This window comes from Eleutherodactylus coqui, chromosome 3 (assembly GCF_035609145.1).
Source record: "Eleutherodactylus coqui strain aEleCoq1 chromosome 3, aEleCoq1.hap1, whole genome shotgun sequence".
Classification (NCBI taxonomy): domain Eukaryota; kingdom Metazoa; phylum Chordata; class Amphibia; order Anura; family Eleutherodactylidae; genus Eleutherodactylus; species Eleutherodactylus coqui.
The window spans coordinates 42753636-42770522 of NC_089839.1; the positions used below are offsets into that span (position 1 = coordinate 42753636).

Sequence of the window (16887 nt, forward strand, 5' to 3'; positions counted from 1 at the left end):
GTTTCCACGTGGAAACGCCTCGCATCCAGGGATTTCAGAAGGATGGCGAGGGCAAAAATTGGGCCGTGAATCACGCCAGTGTGATCCGCGTTGCTATGCCGACCACAGGTCCTGGACGTTGCTTTCCTCAGTACAGACTGTCGGGACAACACTATAGCGGTGAGTAGAGCAAGGACCTAGACCCTCCGACAAGCGCTCGCAGAGCCCGGAGCACACTTTGGGAAGCCCTGGATAAATGAGTTATAAAGTTTTGCTCCCCATTTTTTAAATACTCCATGAAACCCTCCACCTGCTGTACAGACATCAAGACAACAAAAACATTCGGCCCAAACGCCTCTCAAAGTGTATTTTTCCACGGAGGTCTCCGTTGCCGCGATTCTGTTTTTTGAGGTCATCGAGATTAGTCGCTAAAGGTGGCACAAAAACACAGTCTTTGTTGTATCCCCACATGAAAAGGTTGCAGGGTGTAATGTCCGGAGGGAGATCATTGATAGTTTTCTGTACTAAGAGCCCTTTTACACAGACCAATAAATCGCTCAGTGTAAATGCGGGCCCCGACTGAGCGAGAATATGTTCGCTTCTCTGTATGCAGAAAACTGAACAACTGATTGTCCCATATAAACAGGCAGTTGTTCACTTATCAACGACTGCCTGCATACTGTGAATGGAGGCGGACAGGCCAGAATGATCCCCGGCCCGCTCCGCTCCCATTCACTAGCGATGATCATTCCTGTGTAAAAGCAGAGGAGTTGTCTGTTCCGGATAAAAAGAGTGCTTACATATATATCAAATCCCCGCATCTTCACTTGGACTGCTGAGTTACACTTTAAAAAGGAACCTGTCACATCCCGACGGCACAAGTTATGGCGCTGTTAGGGGATGTGATAGAGAGCCGGGTGATGTATTTTTTATACGGTACTTACCAGCTTCCACGGTCCAGCGGTGGCCCCCTCTGAAATCCTGGCGGCACATGAAAATCTGACTCTTTTTAGGGTTCACTGCTCTCCTATAGACTTGTAAAGGAGAACAGAGAACTCTGAGAAGAGCCAGGTTAAGTCATGAGCCAACTTCAGACGAGGACACTGCAGGATCGCAGGAGCAGACGAGTATAGAAAAAAAAAAATTTAAAAAAAAAAAAAAAAAAAACACATTACCCGGCCTCCTGTTACATCCACTAACAGCACCATAACTTCGTTTATTCCTTTTAATATAGATAATGTCACTGTGTTTAGTAAAAACCATCACCGTAAATGTTAAAATGACAGTATAAAATATATATATTTTAAACATACACAGTAAAAAAAAAAAAAATAGATAGATGAGAGAGAGAGAGATAGGAGAGAGAGAGAGAGAGATAGGAGAGAGAGAGAGAGATAGGAGAGAGAGAGAGAGAGAGAGAGATAGGAGAGAGAGAGAGAGAGAGAGAGATAGGAGAGAGAGAGAGAGAGAGAGATAGGAGAGAGAGAGAGAGAGAGATAGGAGAGAGAGAGAGAGAGAGATAGGAGAGAGAGAGAGAGAGAGATAGGAGAGAGAGAGAGAGAGAGAGATAGGAGAGAGAGAGAGAGAGAGAGATAGGAGAGAGAGAGAGAGAGAGATAGGAGAGAGAGAGAGAGAGAGAGATAGGAGAGAGAGAGAGAGAGAGAGATAGGAGAGAGAGAGAGAGAGAGAGATAGGAGAGAGAGAGAGAGAGAGATAGGAGAGAGAGAGAGAGAGAGAGATAGGAGAGAGAGAGAGAGAGAGATAGGAGAGAGAGAGAGAGAGAGAGATAGGAGAGAGAGAGAGAGAGAGAGATAGGAGAGAGAGAGAGAGAGAGATAGGAGAGAGAGAGAGAGAGAGAGAGAGAGAGATAGGAGAGAGAGAGAGAGAGAGAGAGAGATAGGAGAGAGAGAGAGAGAGATAGGAGAGAGAGAGAGAGAGAGAGATAGGAGAGAGAGAGAGAGAGAGAGATAGGAGAGAGAGAGAGAGAGGAGAGAGAGAGAGAGAGATAGGAGAGAGAGAGAGAGATAGGAGAGAGAGAGAGAGATAGGAGAGAGAGAGATAGATAGGAGAGAGAGAGATAGATAGGAGAGAGAGAGATAGATAGGAGAGAGAGAGATAGATAGGAGAGAGAGAGATAGATAGGAGAGAGAGAGATAGATAGGAGAGAGAGAGATAGATAGGAGAGAGAGAGATAGATATGAGAGAGAGAGATAGATATGAGAGAGAGAGATAGATATGAGAGAGATAGATATGAGATAGATAGATAGATAGATAGATAGATAGATAGATAGATATGGAGATAGATAGATAGATAGATATGAGATAGATAGATAGATAGATATGAGATAGATAGATAGATAGATATGAGATAGATAGATAGATAGATAGATAGATATATAGATAGATAGATAGATAGATAGATAGATAGATAGATAGATAGATAGATAGATAGATAGATATGAGATAGATAGATAGATAGATATGAGATAGATAGATAGATAGATAGATATGAGATAGATAGATAGATAGATAGATAGATATGAGATAGATAGATAGATAGATATGAGGATAGATAGATAGATAGATAGATAGATATGAGATAGATAGATAGATAGATATGAGATAGATAGATAGATAGATAGATATGAGATAGATAGATAGATAGATAGATATGAGATAGATAGATAGATAGATAGATAGATAGAAAGATATGAGATAGATAGATAGATAGATAGATAGATAGAAAGATATGAGATAGATAGATAGATAGATATGAGATAGATAGATAGATATGAGATAGATAGATAGATAGATATGAGATAGATAGATAGATAGATATGAGATAGATAGATAGATAGATATGAGATAGATAGATAGATATGAGATAGATAGATAGATAGATAGATATGAGATAGATAGATAGATAGATATGAGATAGATAGATAGATAGATATGAGATAGATAGATAGATAGATATGAGATAGATAGATAGATAGATATGAGATAGATAGATAGATAGATAGATAGATAGATAGATAGATATGAGATAGATAGATAGATAGATATGAGATAGATAGATAGATAGATAGATAGATAGATATGAGATAGATAGATATGAGATAGATAGATATGAGATAGATAGATATGAGATAGATAGATATGAGATAGATAGATATGAGATAGATAGATATGAGATAGATATCAGATAGATGGATATGAGATAGATAGATATGAGATTTCACCCTGTTACCAGAGTCTGAGAGGGGTGCATTACTGGATGGTCGTTCCAACGAAATTGCTGCCACCTGGGCTGTTCAAACCAGACTGTTAGGAGATGATGAAACCAGTGGATGCGTGAGGGCACACAAGGCGACTAGGTTTAGGATGCCCTCAACAGGCCACCAGTAGAGAGCACAAGCAAGTCCAACTGTTTCGCTGTCCACCATCCAGAGACAGGTGGCGCCATCGTTACACTCCTTTGTCTGTTTGAACCATTTACTGGTGCTTGGCTGAAGAACATTTGGTCTCACGGCGCCCCCATTACATGTACGGCCTTTGATACACACCCACTGTTGCCTCCATTTGCAGTGGCGTCGTTACTGATAAAATTGAACACTACGGAGTGAAACCGGGTTGTCTTTAGCAATGCATTTAGGTTTAGTTTGGGCCCTGATGATGGCTATGTTCCATGTCTGAGACCTCATGGTGAGCGTCTCAATCCTGCCTTTGCTGTGGAGCGGCACACTGACCCCTGCTGGTGTAATGGTCTGGGGGGCCATCGCATAGGACAGTCGGTCACTCCTAGTAGGAGTACGAGGCACAATGACAGCTCAGCGATATCTTCAGGACATCCTGCAGCCACATGTGTTCCTCTCATGGCGGTTTCCAAGAGGCAGCAAGATAATGCTCAGCCGCACACACAAGGGGGTGACAGGAAGCCCCAACAACATTGTCACACTTCTATGGCTGCCCGGGTGCCGGGTTTATATTTAATGGAACATGTATGAAACCATCTAGGACGTCAACAGCTTACAAGTTTGCACGATCTAAAGGCCCAGTTAAAGGAAATTTGGACCAATATGCCGCAATATACCATACAGAACCTGTATGCCTCCATGCCCGCCCGTATCACATCTTGTATCCAAGCTAGAGATGGTACAACAGGGTACTAGAGCCTCCATGCCCGCCCGCATCACATCTTGTATCCAAGCTGGAGGCGGCCCAACAGGGTACTAGAGCCTCCATGCCCGCCCGTATCACATCTTGTAACCAAGCTAAAGGCGGCCCAACAGGGTACTAGAGCCTCCATACCCATCCGTATTACATCTTGTATCCAAGCTAGAGGCGGTACAACAGGATGCTAGAGCCTTCATGTCCGCCCCTATGACATTTTGTATCCAAGATAAATGCGGTACAACAGGGTACTAGACCCTCCACGTCCATCGCCCAACAGGGTACTAGAGCCTCCAAGGTGCTTGATTTATTTTGACAATGAGTGTATATAAGAGGTAAAGTCACTGTATATTGCTAGGATATACCATCGCTTTATGATTGGCAGGGATACAACCTCTGGGGCCACTAAGCATGCCTGGCCAGTAAGACAGCTGAGCATAGAAGCCATAACTTTTAGATACTAATGAAGAACTAAGCAGGAAGGGGGAGACCACTGCTAAGGAATATCTCTGCAGCTTTGTAAACAAGTTATACCATTATATTGCAAAATGACATGTTACCATCTTACTTCTACTTTAAAGGGGTATTCAAGCAATTCAGACTGAATTAAAATGCCCTCCGAAGTATCCGCCGCCTCACATGTAGTTTTGTTTCCTTATTACTATTGCATCCAAAGACAATTATAAGAAAGCAAGTGATAAATAGCTAAAAACTAAATCGACCCGTTTACCCCCAGGCCACGTAGGACTTGGTGTACTCTTACTAGCACTCCTCTCCCAGACACTCTGCATAGTCAGCAAACCCCCAGCCGCAGGAAGGAAGTGCAGTCATGATTACTGACAGAGCTTCCCTCAATATGCTTACCTCTAACTTTGCCTTATCATTCTGTAACCTCTCAATAGTCTCCATGTATTTCTGCTTCAAGCCTTCCACAACAGCTTGGTGCTGGGCAGCGCCCGACTCCAAGACCTGCAGCCGGGTCCTCAGCTCGTCCTCTATCAGTCGGTGCTTCTCGCTGGCCTCAAAGAACTGAACACACAGAGAAAGGGATCAATAAATGTTCTTACGGATGGGGATCAGCTTCCAAATAAATAATATTGTAGAGTGCATTTACGTTAGGGCAGAACTCCCCAATACACTAAGGATATATGTGGGGAAATAAAAGTATGAGACCAGGTGCTCAGAGGTAGAGTATCTTCACAAACGGCGGATTTGCGGTGGGTTTCCCCCGCAGCAGAAAAAAAATCTGCCATATGTGAAATGCCGCTTTGTGTATATTGACACGGGGATAACAATCTGCAGCATTTACAGTAAAGTGGTAGAGATTTTAAAAATATTGTCCACGCGCTACAGAAAAAATGAACTCCTAACATGTCAATTATGGCACCGGATTCTTGGTGTGGATTCTACATCTTCTAATGAGGGGGAAAAATCTGCACCAAATGGTGAGGATTTTGATCCGTAATTTGCGCTAAAAATCAATACTCCTCTAGCAGGTGAAGCCGCTGTCCCCAGCGCCGCCGTCGGGACCTTGTGAAGCCGGCAGATTGCTGCGATTGCCTAAGTCGTTTTTCCGAATTTCGCCCCGTGCAAATGGGGCTTTATGTGCTGATCTGCAGCATATTTAACCCTTTCAATTAAAGGGGTTGTCCCGCGAAAGCAAGTGGGTCTATACACTTCTGTATGGCCATATTAATGCACTTTGTAATATACATCGTGCATTAAATATGAGCCATACAGAAGTTATTCACTTACCTGCTCCGTTGCTAGCGTCCTCGTCTCCATGGTGTCGTCTAATTTCAGCGTCTAATCGCCCGATTAGACGCGCTTGCGCAGTCCGGTCTTCTCCCTTCTGAATGGGGCCGCTCGTGTCGGAGAGCTGCTCCTCGTAGCTCCGCCCCGTCACGTGTGCCGATTCCAGCCAATCAGGAGGCTGGAATCGGCAATGGAACGCACAGAGCCCACGGTGCACCATGGGAGAAGACCTGCGGTCCACCGTGGGTGAAGATCCCGGCGGCCATCTTCGCAAGGTAAGTAAGAAGTCACCGGAGCGCGGGGATTCGGGTAAGTACTATCCGTTTTGTTTTTTTTAAACCCCTGCATCGGGTTTGTCTGTCGCCGAACAAGGGGGGCTATTGAAAAAAAAAAAAAACGTTTCGGCGCGGGACAACCCCTTTAAATTCAAATTGAAGCGGTAAAATCTGCTGTAGTTCTGCACTAAAGTCCGCGTTAAAACCCAGACCATTGAGTGTTTTTTTCTGTGGATCTACAGCAAAAACCAATAGTGTGGATTTTGATGCGTACTTTGGTGCAGATTTTCTTCAGCGGAAAAAATTGCACCATTTCTGCTCAGTGTGAATGTGCTCTTAAAAAAGGTCATGTCTGCAGCGTATGAGGTGCGTGTTATAATGTTCTGCAGCAGCAAGGGCACAGAACTGTATAAGGCCAAGTTCATCTCTATTCAGACGAAATAACCCAGTGGTGGGCATGACGGCTGCTGCAGGTAAGTGTTCATTTCTTTACCTTACACCATTTTAAGCCCTTCGTTTTTTTTCCCCAAGTCCTGGAAAGCCCCTTTAAATAAGTCGCGTGAATGTTTTAAGTCATTAATTTCTAGGAGTACTTTTTACCAACCTGAATGTGCAGCCTCTCGTTCTCCTCAATCTTTTTCTGAAGGTCCTCATCAAAGACATTCTTTTGCTCCTGACTCATTTGAGAGGACTCTACGTGTTTCTAGAGGGTGAAAGGACAGAACCGTTAAAGAAAAAAAAAAGTTAAAACAACATCTAATCATTGTGCAGCAAGAGGACCTATTCCATAAAAATCTTCAAAAAAATATTTCTCCATGCATTTTGCTGGTATACATAAATATACGGCTGGGTGCCAAGACAGAGCCGAGAACGTACATAGATATTGGACAATGCGTTTCTGTGGCATACTGCCACTATGTAAAAAGGTTGTGCCAAGATTAGAACTCATCCCAACCCAGCAGTCTCACTGAAATGAATGGAGTGGTAGCGCACACGGTTGGCTGCCATCCCATTCACACAGAGGCACAAGGGACCCCCCCGTTCTTGCAATCGATGATGGTCTCAGCAGTCGGACCCATGCCGGCAGGATAGTTAATCCTGTATCTTGTTTATACGTGATCATTTTTAATCTGGCCCAACCCCTTTAACGGAGCATTGCAACATGCTGTATCCTTCATGTCTGGCATGCCTATGTTTATATATACTCGTTACTCCCTGTATATACTTCTGTAGAACTTAGCATTGTGTCATTCCTCTGTTATTCCACCTGGAAATATATAAATAACTAAACACAACTAAGTATCATTCCCCTTACATACTGACATTGTACAATCAGTGCTGATTTTTGCCAACTGAGTAGTGATTGCCAACTGAGTAGTGACTCACCCTATTGACAAGAAGAATGGTAACACCCAATTGTCAATTTCCAGGATAAGCAACAATGCAGAGTTCTAGGAAAATCTCGGTCATGTCCTGGGGACATATATTGTATTTCAGCAGGAGTTCACTAGCGCTGAGCGATTTCAGCGACCTCATTGGTTGTTGGGTACACACCCGCCTTTGAAGATGTGCACGTGAGTGCTAGTTCACGAGATCTCACGAAGCCCCGCAGGCTTTGACATAACTGCTAGCGGCCCCCTGCAGCGCCTGCCAGCGTTACACTTGTACTGTGTTGTCCGCCGTTCTCACCCCCCCCCCACCCCCCCACCCCCCCACACACACACACACATGCTGGCGTTTCCTCGTGTTACATCGGCGCAGCGCTCCCGGTCACTTAATGTACTCAGCCCGGGTCTGAGCACTGACTGTCCGCACCAATCCAGCCTTCTATAATAAGACACGCGGGGATGTAGCGGATCTGCTGATCAGGATATACTTCTTCCAGCCTTATTATTGAAGGGTGGATCGGTGCGGACGGTCGGAGGGATCCAACGCAGGATACCGCAACGCACGTGGACAAGCAGCCTTAGTGACAGCTTTCAGCGATCCTTTTGCATAAACTATTAAGTAGCTACTTAGTAGCAATTAAGTTGCAAATGAAGCCTTAGCTGAAAGCAGTTAATAGCCCAATGGCTCTTATCTGTATTCAGATGCTTTGTTCTCCAGCGGGAAACAAATGCTATCAGCCCTACCTGCGGAGAACTACTAGCTGAAGGACGATTTTTAGGTTGGACTGAATTTAACGATCAGCTAGAAGTGCACGATGGGCACGCATTTAGACGCAACGATCATAGCTAAAACGATCGCTTTAAAGTGATTTTTGAGCCATCATGTCTCTGTGTAAATGGGCCTAAAGCTTGCTGGCAGCACTTACAAACCAGAGCTACAGCCATTTGAAGTAGGGTCGGGAATACTGAATTCACAGCTGTCATTTCCAGTCCGTGTGCAGAGTGAGGGAAGGGGAGATCGGCAGGTAGCAGAGAAGAGCTATGATTCTTCTGTCTCTGAGAACTTGCTCATTCAAATCATACCTCTACAACATTTAACCCTGCAGATGATGCAGTCATTGCTGACTATGGAATCTAAACGTTTTTATGGCCTCTGATCCACGGGCATAATTAAATTGAAAATCCACGTGGGTCACCCGCAGTTCAATATGCCCATAGACTATCATTGGGCATCTGCAGGTATATAAATACCTGCGGATGTCATTGTTTTCCCGGCGTGCGGATCGCACATGCGGAAAAAAAAATGCAGCATGCTCCATTTTTCTGTGGATCCCGCAGGGACGGCTTCCATTGAACTCAATGGAAGCTGTCTGATCCACGCCACGTCTGCAGCTGACACTGCAGACGTAACGCGGATCCGCAAGAAAGCAGGAGATTTAAAAAAAATAAATTTAAAAAAAAAATGGCGCATGCACGTGGCACAGCGGTCGGCGTGGCACAGCGGTCGGCGTGGCACAGCGCATCCGCCGTGCAGAAGAAAGAAGATCTGGCCGCGATGGAGAAGACCCATGTCGCGTCCGGATAGGTGGGTAAATATCTTTTTTGCCTCACGTCTGCGGGCACGGGTGGTATCCGCTGCGGGATGCCACACTCAGAATCCGTGTGTGCCCATGGACATGAGGCTTCAAATGGGAAACCCCCAGCGTTATTGATGTAAAGAAAGCCCACTGTGAACATAAGAATGTGGACAACAGGACAGTTACAAAGTATACAGGACACAAGACGACGCTTCAGCACCTTGGCCTTCTTGCCTTTGGTTTCCATCACAGACAGTTCTTCTTGGAGGAGTTCCACCCTCTTGGCCAGCTGCTGGTTCCTGAAGGTCAGGCTGTCCATCTCCTGCTGCTGCTTCCTCAGCGACTGCTCCTTCATCTTCAGCTGCTCCTAGTAGAAGGAACGGACAGCATTACTACATGAGCAGATCAGGCAGGTATATCACACTATTATATACAGTGAGAGGATACCTTTAAAGCTGCAGAATTAGCTTGTTCATCTACAACCGCCTTCTTCAGCACCTGGTTCTGTGCCCTTAGCTGAAAAACAGAAGAACACGCATGTAAAACCACTTATACACGGATATTACATGTAATGCAGCTTCAGCAACCTCGAAATTACCATACCATCTTTACATGGACTAACACGCGGTCCTGTCAAATCCACCGCAGGTCCTAACAGGGTATAGAGACGATCTGAATGGGTTTGAGCATTAATGCTTAGTGACAGGCGGCCATGGAATATTCTATGGTTAAAAATTCACTGTTTTATGCATGACAACTTGCAGTTTCGCTGACTGACCAAAGTCCCCTGTTCTGGTCGAGGGAATATTGCTGTACAAAACTGTAATTGGAAACACTGGCTTGTTACATGGCATGTGACCCTAGGGAAACCATACACGGGTCTAGGAGTCAGCAGTGATGGCTTATCTTCAAGGGCCCGTTTGTCTTTCATGCTCCTTCATATTTTGCACATCCCGTCCTTACTAGTCAGTGTGAACTCCCTCTCTCACCTCCTCAAGCCACGGCAAAACCCCCCCTTCCCTCTCCCGCCTCCTCAAGCCACGGCAAACCCCCCCCCCCTTCCCTCTCCCGCCTCCTCAAGCCACGGCAAACCCCCCCCTTCCCTCTCCCGCCTCCTCAAGCCACGGCAAACCCCCCCCCTTCCCTCTCCCGCCTCCTCAAGCCACGGCAAACCCCCCCCCTTCCCTCTCCCGCCTCCTCAAGCCACGGCAAACCCCCCCCCCTTCCCTCTCCCGCCTCCTCAAGCCACGGCAAACCCCCCCACTTCCCTCTCCCGCCTCCTCAAGCCACGGCAAACCCCCCCCCTTCCCTCTCCCGCCTCCTCAAGCCACGGCAAACCCCCCCCCTTCCCTCTCCCGCCTCCTCAAGCCACGGCAAACCCCTCCCCTTCCCTCTCCCGCCTCCTCAAGCCACGGCAAACCCCCCCCTTCCCTCTCCCGCCCCCCCAAGCCACGGCAACCCCCCACTTCCCTCTCCCGCCCCCCCAAGCCACGGCAAACCCCCCCCCCTTCCGTCTCCCGCCCCCCCCAAGCCACGGCAAAAAAAACCTTTCCTCTCCCGCCCTCCCAAGCCACGGCACAAAAACCCTTTCCTCTCCCGCCCCCCCAAGCCACGGCAAAAACCCCCTTTCCTCTCCCGCCCCCCCCAAGCCACGGCAAAAAAACCCACCTTTCCTCTCCAGCCCCCCCCCCCCAAGCCACGGCAAAAAAAACCTTTCCTCTCCCGCCCCCTCAAGCCATGGCAAAAACCCTCTTTCCTCTCCCGCCCCGTCAAGCCACGCTAAAACCACCATTTCCTCTCCCGCCCCCTCAAGCCACGCTAAAACCACCCTTTCTCTCTCCCACCTACCAAAACCACAGCAAAACCCCTTCTTCCTTCTCCCGCCTCCTCAAATCACAGCAGTTTCTCCTCCTCACCTCCAGAAGTCACAACAATTTCAACCCTGTACTGCAGTAGTCCAAGTAGTCTTCTCTGTCCTTAATCTTACTGTCCCCGCATAGTTTTCGGACCAGGAAGCACACCCCGAGCCAACAGCCGTTGTACACTCCGTGACCATAAAGTCCCATCCCATCAGCATGCACTGGACTGCAGATGCCAAATGCCCATAGTGCCAACTGGAAAACCCATTCCTTTTGTTTCCTAGTTACCATGGTGACCGTGTTTTGTGTAGCTCAGATATCAAGATACCCATATATGAGAGAAAAGCAATCACCAGATAAGTTATCAGGATCACTCCTGTACTCTGTAGAAGTCAATGGAAAAGCTGAAATGTTTTACTTGCATCCAACACAAAGCACTGAAGGATGTGGTCACATGACCTCACAACGTAGCGTGGCGGACCGCAGTGCCACACTTACCGTTGGCGGTTCCCATCTTTACTGCTGAACGAGATCTCCTGATATGTCTGTTTCAGTAAATATTTGTACAGAATAACCTAAGAACCCCGCATTATGCTGTTCCTCAGTTATTCCTCATGGAAATGAATGAGACAATCAACAGGATTTTAAAGGGGTTGTTTAAGTCTGAACTATCCTCAAAATGAGCAGCGGTCCTCCGCTGACGACTCATCCACTGTCAGTGTGGATGCCACTGGAGGCTGGCAGCCCTGTACACTTGGCAGCAGCCCCGGTTGGTGCTGCATTGAATTCAATGGCTGAAATACCCATTTTACGGCGATGTGTATGACGCTGTCAGCTCTGCATGCAGTGAAGAGACTGGAAACATCTGACCACTGGTGGTCTCCATCGGAAGACCCCAACTGTCCAACTGTTGAGGACCAACCTTGAGAACAGATCATCAAAAGTTACAGAAGTGGACAACCCCTTTAACATCACCCTTGTCAATGGGCTGTGCCCTCTCTGATAGTCTAGGGGCAAAGGTAATGCCCAATTGTCAATTAAGGCGTACAATTCCAGGAGGAATATAAGAGGAATGGCACAAGACCAAGATCTAAGAAAAGATGCTACAGAATTGTGATTTCATGGGAAATATAAGTATTTACTAAACCTTGTCTCCTTGGGGAGAGCCTCTAGAAGGGGTGTTAGGAGACTTGTAAGGCCATTCATGCTCCTCTGGGTATTATGCAAATAAGGGAGATGGAACAATACCTCGCCAACGCCACCTATTGGAAGGCAGCATTCCTGCAAGTCAATGCTAGACTATACAAGCCTTGTAACAATGACTTTTCAATTCCCAGTTATTGTTACAAGGCTTGTAGAAAGAGTCTAACATTGACTTGCAAGAATGCTGCCTCCCAACAGGTGGCGCTGCACAGGTAGTGTTCCAGCTCCCTTATTTACTAAAAAAGAGACAAGTCAGCAGAGGAGAGAGATTCTCTTTTAAGGGGTTGTTCAAAAATGAACCTGTCCAGGTGATAAAACTCAGATCCGCGGGATCTTCACCCTACTGATCCTAGGGATGGGTCCCCGGCTCGTCCTCCCTGTACCCCCCGCAGTGAGGAGGAGAGTGAATGTAGCGGCGGATACACACGCACAGCGCCACCCCATTCATTTCAATGGGGCTGACGGAAATATCCAAGTACGAGCTCTCGGCTATCTTGGGCAGTCCCAAGATGACTGCGTGGCACAGCGAGTGCGCTACCGCCATCTAATGTAGTCCTCACTGGTGCGGTGAGCCTAGAGGGAGGCAGCCCGTCGCTGCTCCCAGAGCAGAGCTGTCAAGAAGAAAATCTGTCACAGCGCAGCTTTTATTGTACTTCAGCAATACAAGAAATAGCAACCAATCACAGTGTAGCTTTCATTTTACTTCAGCAGTGTAAAAAATGAAAGCTGCGCTGTGATTGGTTGCCATTTCTCACCCTGCTGAGGTAAACTGAAAGCCGCTCTGTGATTGGTTGCCATTTCTCACCCTGCTGAGGTAACCTGAAAGCCGCACTGTGATTGGTTGCCATTGCTCACCCTGCTGAGGTAAACTGAAAGCCGCACTGTGATTGGTTGCCATTTCTCACCCTGCTGAGGTAAACTGAACGCCGCTCTATGATAGGTTGCCATTTCTCCCCCTGCTGAGGTAAACTGAAAGCCGCACTGTGATTGGTTAGCATTTCTCAACCTGCCAAGATAAACTGAAAGCTGCGCTGTGATTGGTTGCCATTTCTCACACTACTGAGGTAAACTGAAAGCCGCGCTCCGATTGGTTGCTATGGGAACAAAGCTTTTTTTTTTTTTTTTTTAGTCCGCTGTCATTAGAGTATAGTGCCGACTGATTTTCCGCGCCCCACCTTGTAGTTAGCGGGGTCTGTCAAGGACCACCGGCATATGGCGGATACGGCACTTTCATCATGTTTGGCTCCTATGATGGAGGAAAACAGCGATGGCCCGGCGTAGGTGTGAACCGAAACCAATTACCGACTGAAGACATGAAGGTAACAGTCCGGTTATCCCACTGGTACGTCTTCTGTCCGCACTCAGAAGATACACCCGCCTAGACGGCCTGTCCTCCTCAGGATAAGACATCACTAGTAGATTGCTGGGGGTCTGCTGCTGGGGCCCCCCTGCCAATCAGCTGCTTGTGCACTGAGCCGATTTCTGTAGGAAGCAGACAGCTCTGTTCTCCCTGCAGTGGCCAGCCCTGGTATCGCAGGCAAAGTTTACATTTATTTCAATAGTAACTTGTCCTGCAATACCAAGCCTGACCACCGCAGTGGGAACAGAGCTGTCTGCTTCCTGCAGAAATCAGCACAACGCACCTAGCCAGTGACCGGCAGCGGCCTGGGCAACGAACGCCAGCCAATCTACCATTGTTGAATCATCTTGAGGAAAGGCGATTCATAATCTAGGGATAGATTCATACGGACGCATTTGTGCGCCAAATTTATACACACACAACTACACGGAACTGAGAACCCATTCATTTCAATAGGCTCGTTTACACGTGCGCATTTTTTTTTCCTGCCCATTCCGTCTTACGGAATTAGCCATTTCAATTGGTGCGTCTTCGTTTGGCGCGTGCCAATGTGCGGGCATTGCGGGCGCAAAAAGTACAATAATATACGCCAATGCGCACGCAAAAAAAAAGCATCATTCATTCTGCAAAAACGGTACATTCCTGCGCACAAATACGCAGGCGCTGGCATGAAGGCTGGCAGCTGTCATGGCACCGCTGGGCATAAGTAAGGATACGCAAATGTGGCGGCAGCAGCAGGGGTGATGCCAGCATGTAAGTCATGCCCAGCAGCGTGCCATGTTGCAATAATCCCTCTCCTGTAGGCACAAGTCACCTGCACCCTATAGGCGAGAATGGAATGTCTAGCATATTAACCCCTGCATGCCCACACAGCAGCAGTGCTGCCCCCCTCACCTTGGAGTACTCCTGTGCCAGCTTCTGGTACTTGCCCTGCAGCTCCCCTGTGGCCATTCTCTAGGTGGAGGAGGGAGGAGCAGCAGTGTCAGAGGGATGGAGCACGGCGGGTCCTCGATACGGTAATACCTCCGGCCGGGGTCTTGTATTGACCATACCTCCCCGCAGCGCCGGTGCAGGACGGTGGGTGTCGCTGTGACAGAGATGGAGCGGAAGTCACAGAGCAAAACACTTCCCTGATGCTCGGAGGGCACCGCCCACAGCCGTCACACTCAGCCAATCGTTTAGCTTAGCGTCATCCGCCAGTCATAGCTTAGCTCTCATCTGAGGTGTGACCAGCGGCAGCTGTAAGACGGTCTGTGATTGGTTGCTTGGCGGTGACGCGCGCTTGAAGGGTTACTGTGCGGCCTCGCTTACCGGCTTGCAGGCAGGATTGGTCGCGGCCTAATAAACGTGCTGCTTAACCCCTGCACTCCCGAGACAATTTTTTTTTTTGAGTTTTTTTTCCCTCTGCTGTCAGAAAATCATGACTTTTGTAGTTTTTCTTTTATCGGCATTAGCAGCCTGAGGCTTTTTTTTTTTTGCTGGACGAGTTGTATTTTTCATTGGTTCCCTATAATGTATATTAATTTAAAAAATGGAAAAACAATGCAATTTTGCCTATTTTGTGAAGAGTCGATTTTAACGGTGCAGCAAAAAAAAGACATCATTTAATTCTACGGATCGGTGCGATTTTGGCAATAGTAAATTTATAGAGTTTTTTTGTTTATTATTTTGCTTCAAAAATAAAATATTTCAGAAAAAAAAATGGCCACATTCTGCCCCCATAACTTTTTTATTTTCCGGTCGCAGGGGTTGTGTGAAGGTTTTTCTTTTTTGCCGGATGACCTGCAGCTCCTATTGGTACTATGTTGGGGGTAGATATGGCTTTTTAAGGCTTCATGTAAAAGTTTTTTCTTGGAGTCGGGATGACCAAATAAGCGCAGTTCTGGCGTTGTGTATTTTTTTCGGACAAACTTTCATCCTTGCTGGACAAATAATACGTTATTTTAATGGATCGAACTTTTATGGCCGCGGCAATGCCAGATTTTTTTTTACGTTTATGTTAAAAATGGGAAATGGGGGTTTAAAATTTTTTTTATAATTAAAAAAAACTTTATTCAAAGCGGTTGTCCGGGACGTTTTTGATTTTTTCTTCTGTCGTTGACTTGTCATCAGGATGGGTCATCAATAGATGATCCCCAGAGCTGCTGTCACTACAGGAAGCAGATCGTGACGACCATAGCGCAGCGGCCTGGGTTGCCGAGGAAGCTGCACCTGCATTACTGACCTGGGCTGCTGGAACTACACTGAGCACAGTTTGCTTTGTGCAGTGACAGCGGCGCGACGGATCAGCTGATCAGTAGGGATCACAGGGCCCAATGATCATTTATTGATGATGAGCCCTGAGGGTAGGTCATCGATAGAAAAAAAATGTAAAAAGTCCCAAACATCCCTTTAACTTATTTGTCCCAGATGTCGCTTGAACTAGCAGTTGTCTGATTGGTTATAGAACACTGCAACACTTCAGTATTGCAGTGCGTTGTAGTTCTGCAGATACTCTATTAAAGGGGTTGTCCCGCGAAACAAAGTGGGTCTATACACTTCTGTATGGCCATATTAATGCACTTTGTAATATACATCGTGCATTAATTATGAGCCATACAGAAGTTATTCACTTACCTGTTCCGTTGCTGGCGTCCCCGTCTCCATGGTGCCGTCTAATCTTCAGCGTCTAATCGCCCGATTAGACGCGTTTGCGCAGTCCGGTCTTCTCCCTTCTGAATGGGGCCGCTCGTGCCAGAGAGCGGCTCCTCGTAGCTCCGCCCCGTCACGTGTGCCGATTCCAGCCAATCAGGAGGCTGGAATCGGCAATGGACCGCACAGAAGACCTGCGGTCCACCGAGGGTGAAGATCCCGGCGGCCATCTTCACAAGGTAAGTAAGAAGTCACCGGAGCTCGGGGATTCGGATAAGTACTACCCGTTTTTTTTTTTATCCCTGCATCGGGTTTGTCTCGCGCCGAACGGTGGGGTTATTGGGAAAAAAAAAAACCCGTTTCGGCACGGGACAACCCCTTTAAGATGTACCACAGACAAGGCTTAATAGGCAGAAATACCTGGCAGCCCCAAAGACCCTCACAATTCTGCAAGTTGCTATGACATCTGAAAGGCCACCCGTAATCTCAGATACCAGCTGTCAGAAACAGCCAACACCCGCCCCGTATGGAGTGGGATTTGCCCCCTTTGTTAACCATTTACATACCACAACCAATATTGTTATGTCATTGGCTGTAGACCCCATGGCATCCCGTAAACCAGACAAAACTGCAGCCATAAACGGTGACCGGTGCGGGGAACCGAGCGCCATTGTGGTACACAGCGGG

General features: G+C 47.1%; 1 protein-coding gene across 1 annotated transcript in view; it reads right to left on the bottom strand.

The window, feature by feature from the left end:
* Window positions 1-14686, bottom strand: part of PPP1R21 (protein phosphatase 1 regulatory subunit 21) — an 83043-nt gene extending 68357 nt beyond the window's left edge. Inside the window, exons 1-5 of the mRNA XM_066595524.1 lie at window positions 14464-14686; window positions 9595-9663; window positions 9368-9514; window positions 6787-6885; window positions 5017-5181 (exon numbers count right to left, since the gene is read on the bottom strand). Of these exons, the coding sequence (XP_066451621.1) occupies window positions 5017-5181; window positions 6787-6885; window positions 9368-9514; window positions 9595-9663; window positions 14464-14520 (537 nt within the window). The 5' untranslated portion in view covers window positions 14521-14686. The remainder of the gene's footprint in view (window positions 1-5016; window positions 5182-6786; window positions 6886-9367; window positions 9515-9594; window positions 9664-14463) is intronic.
* Window positions 14687-16887: the final 2201 nt, after the last annotated feature.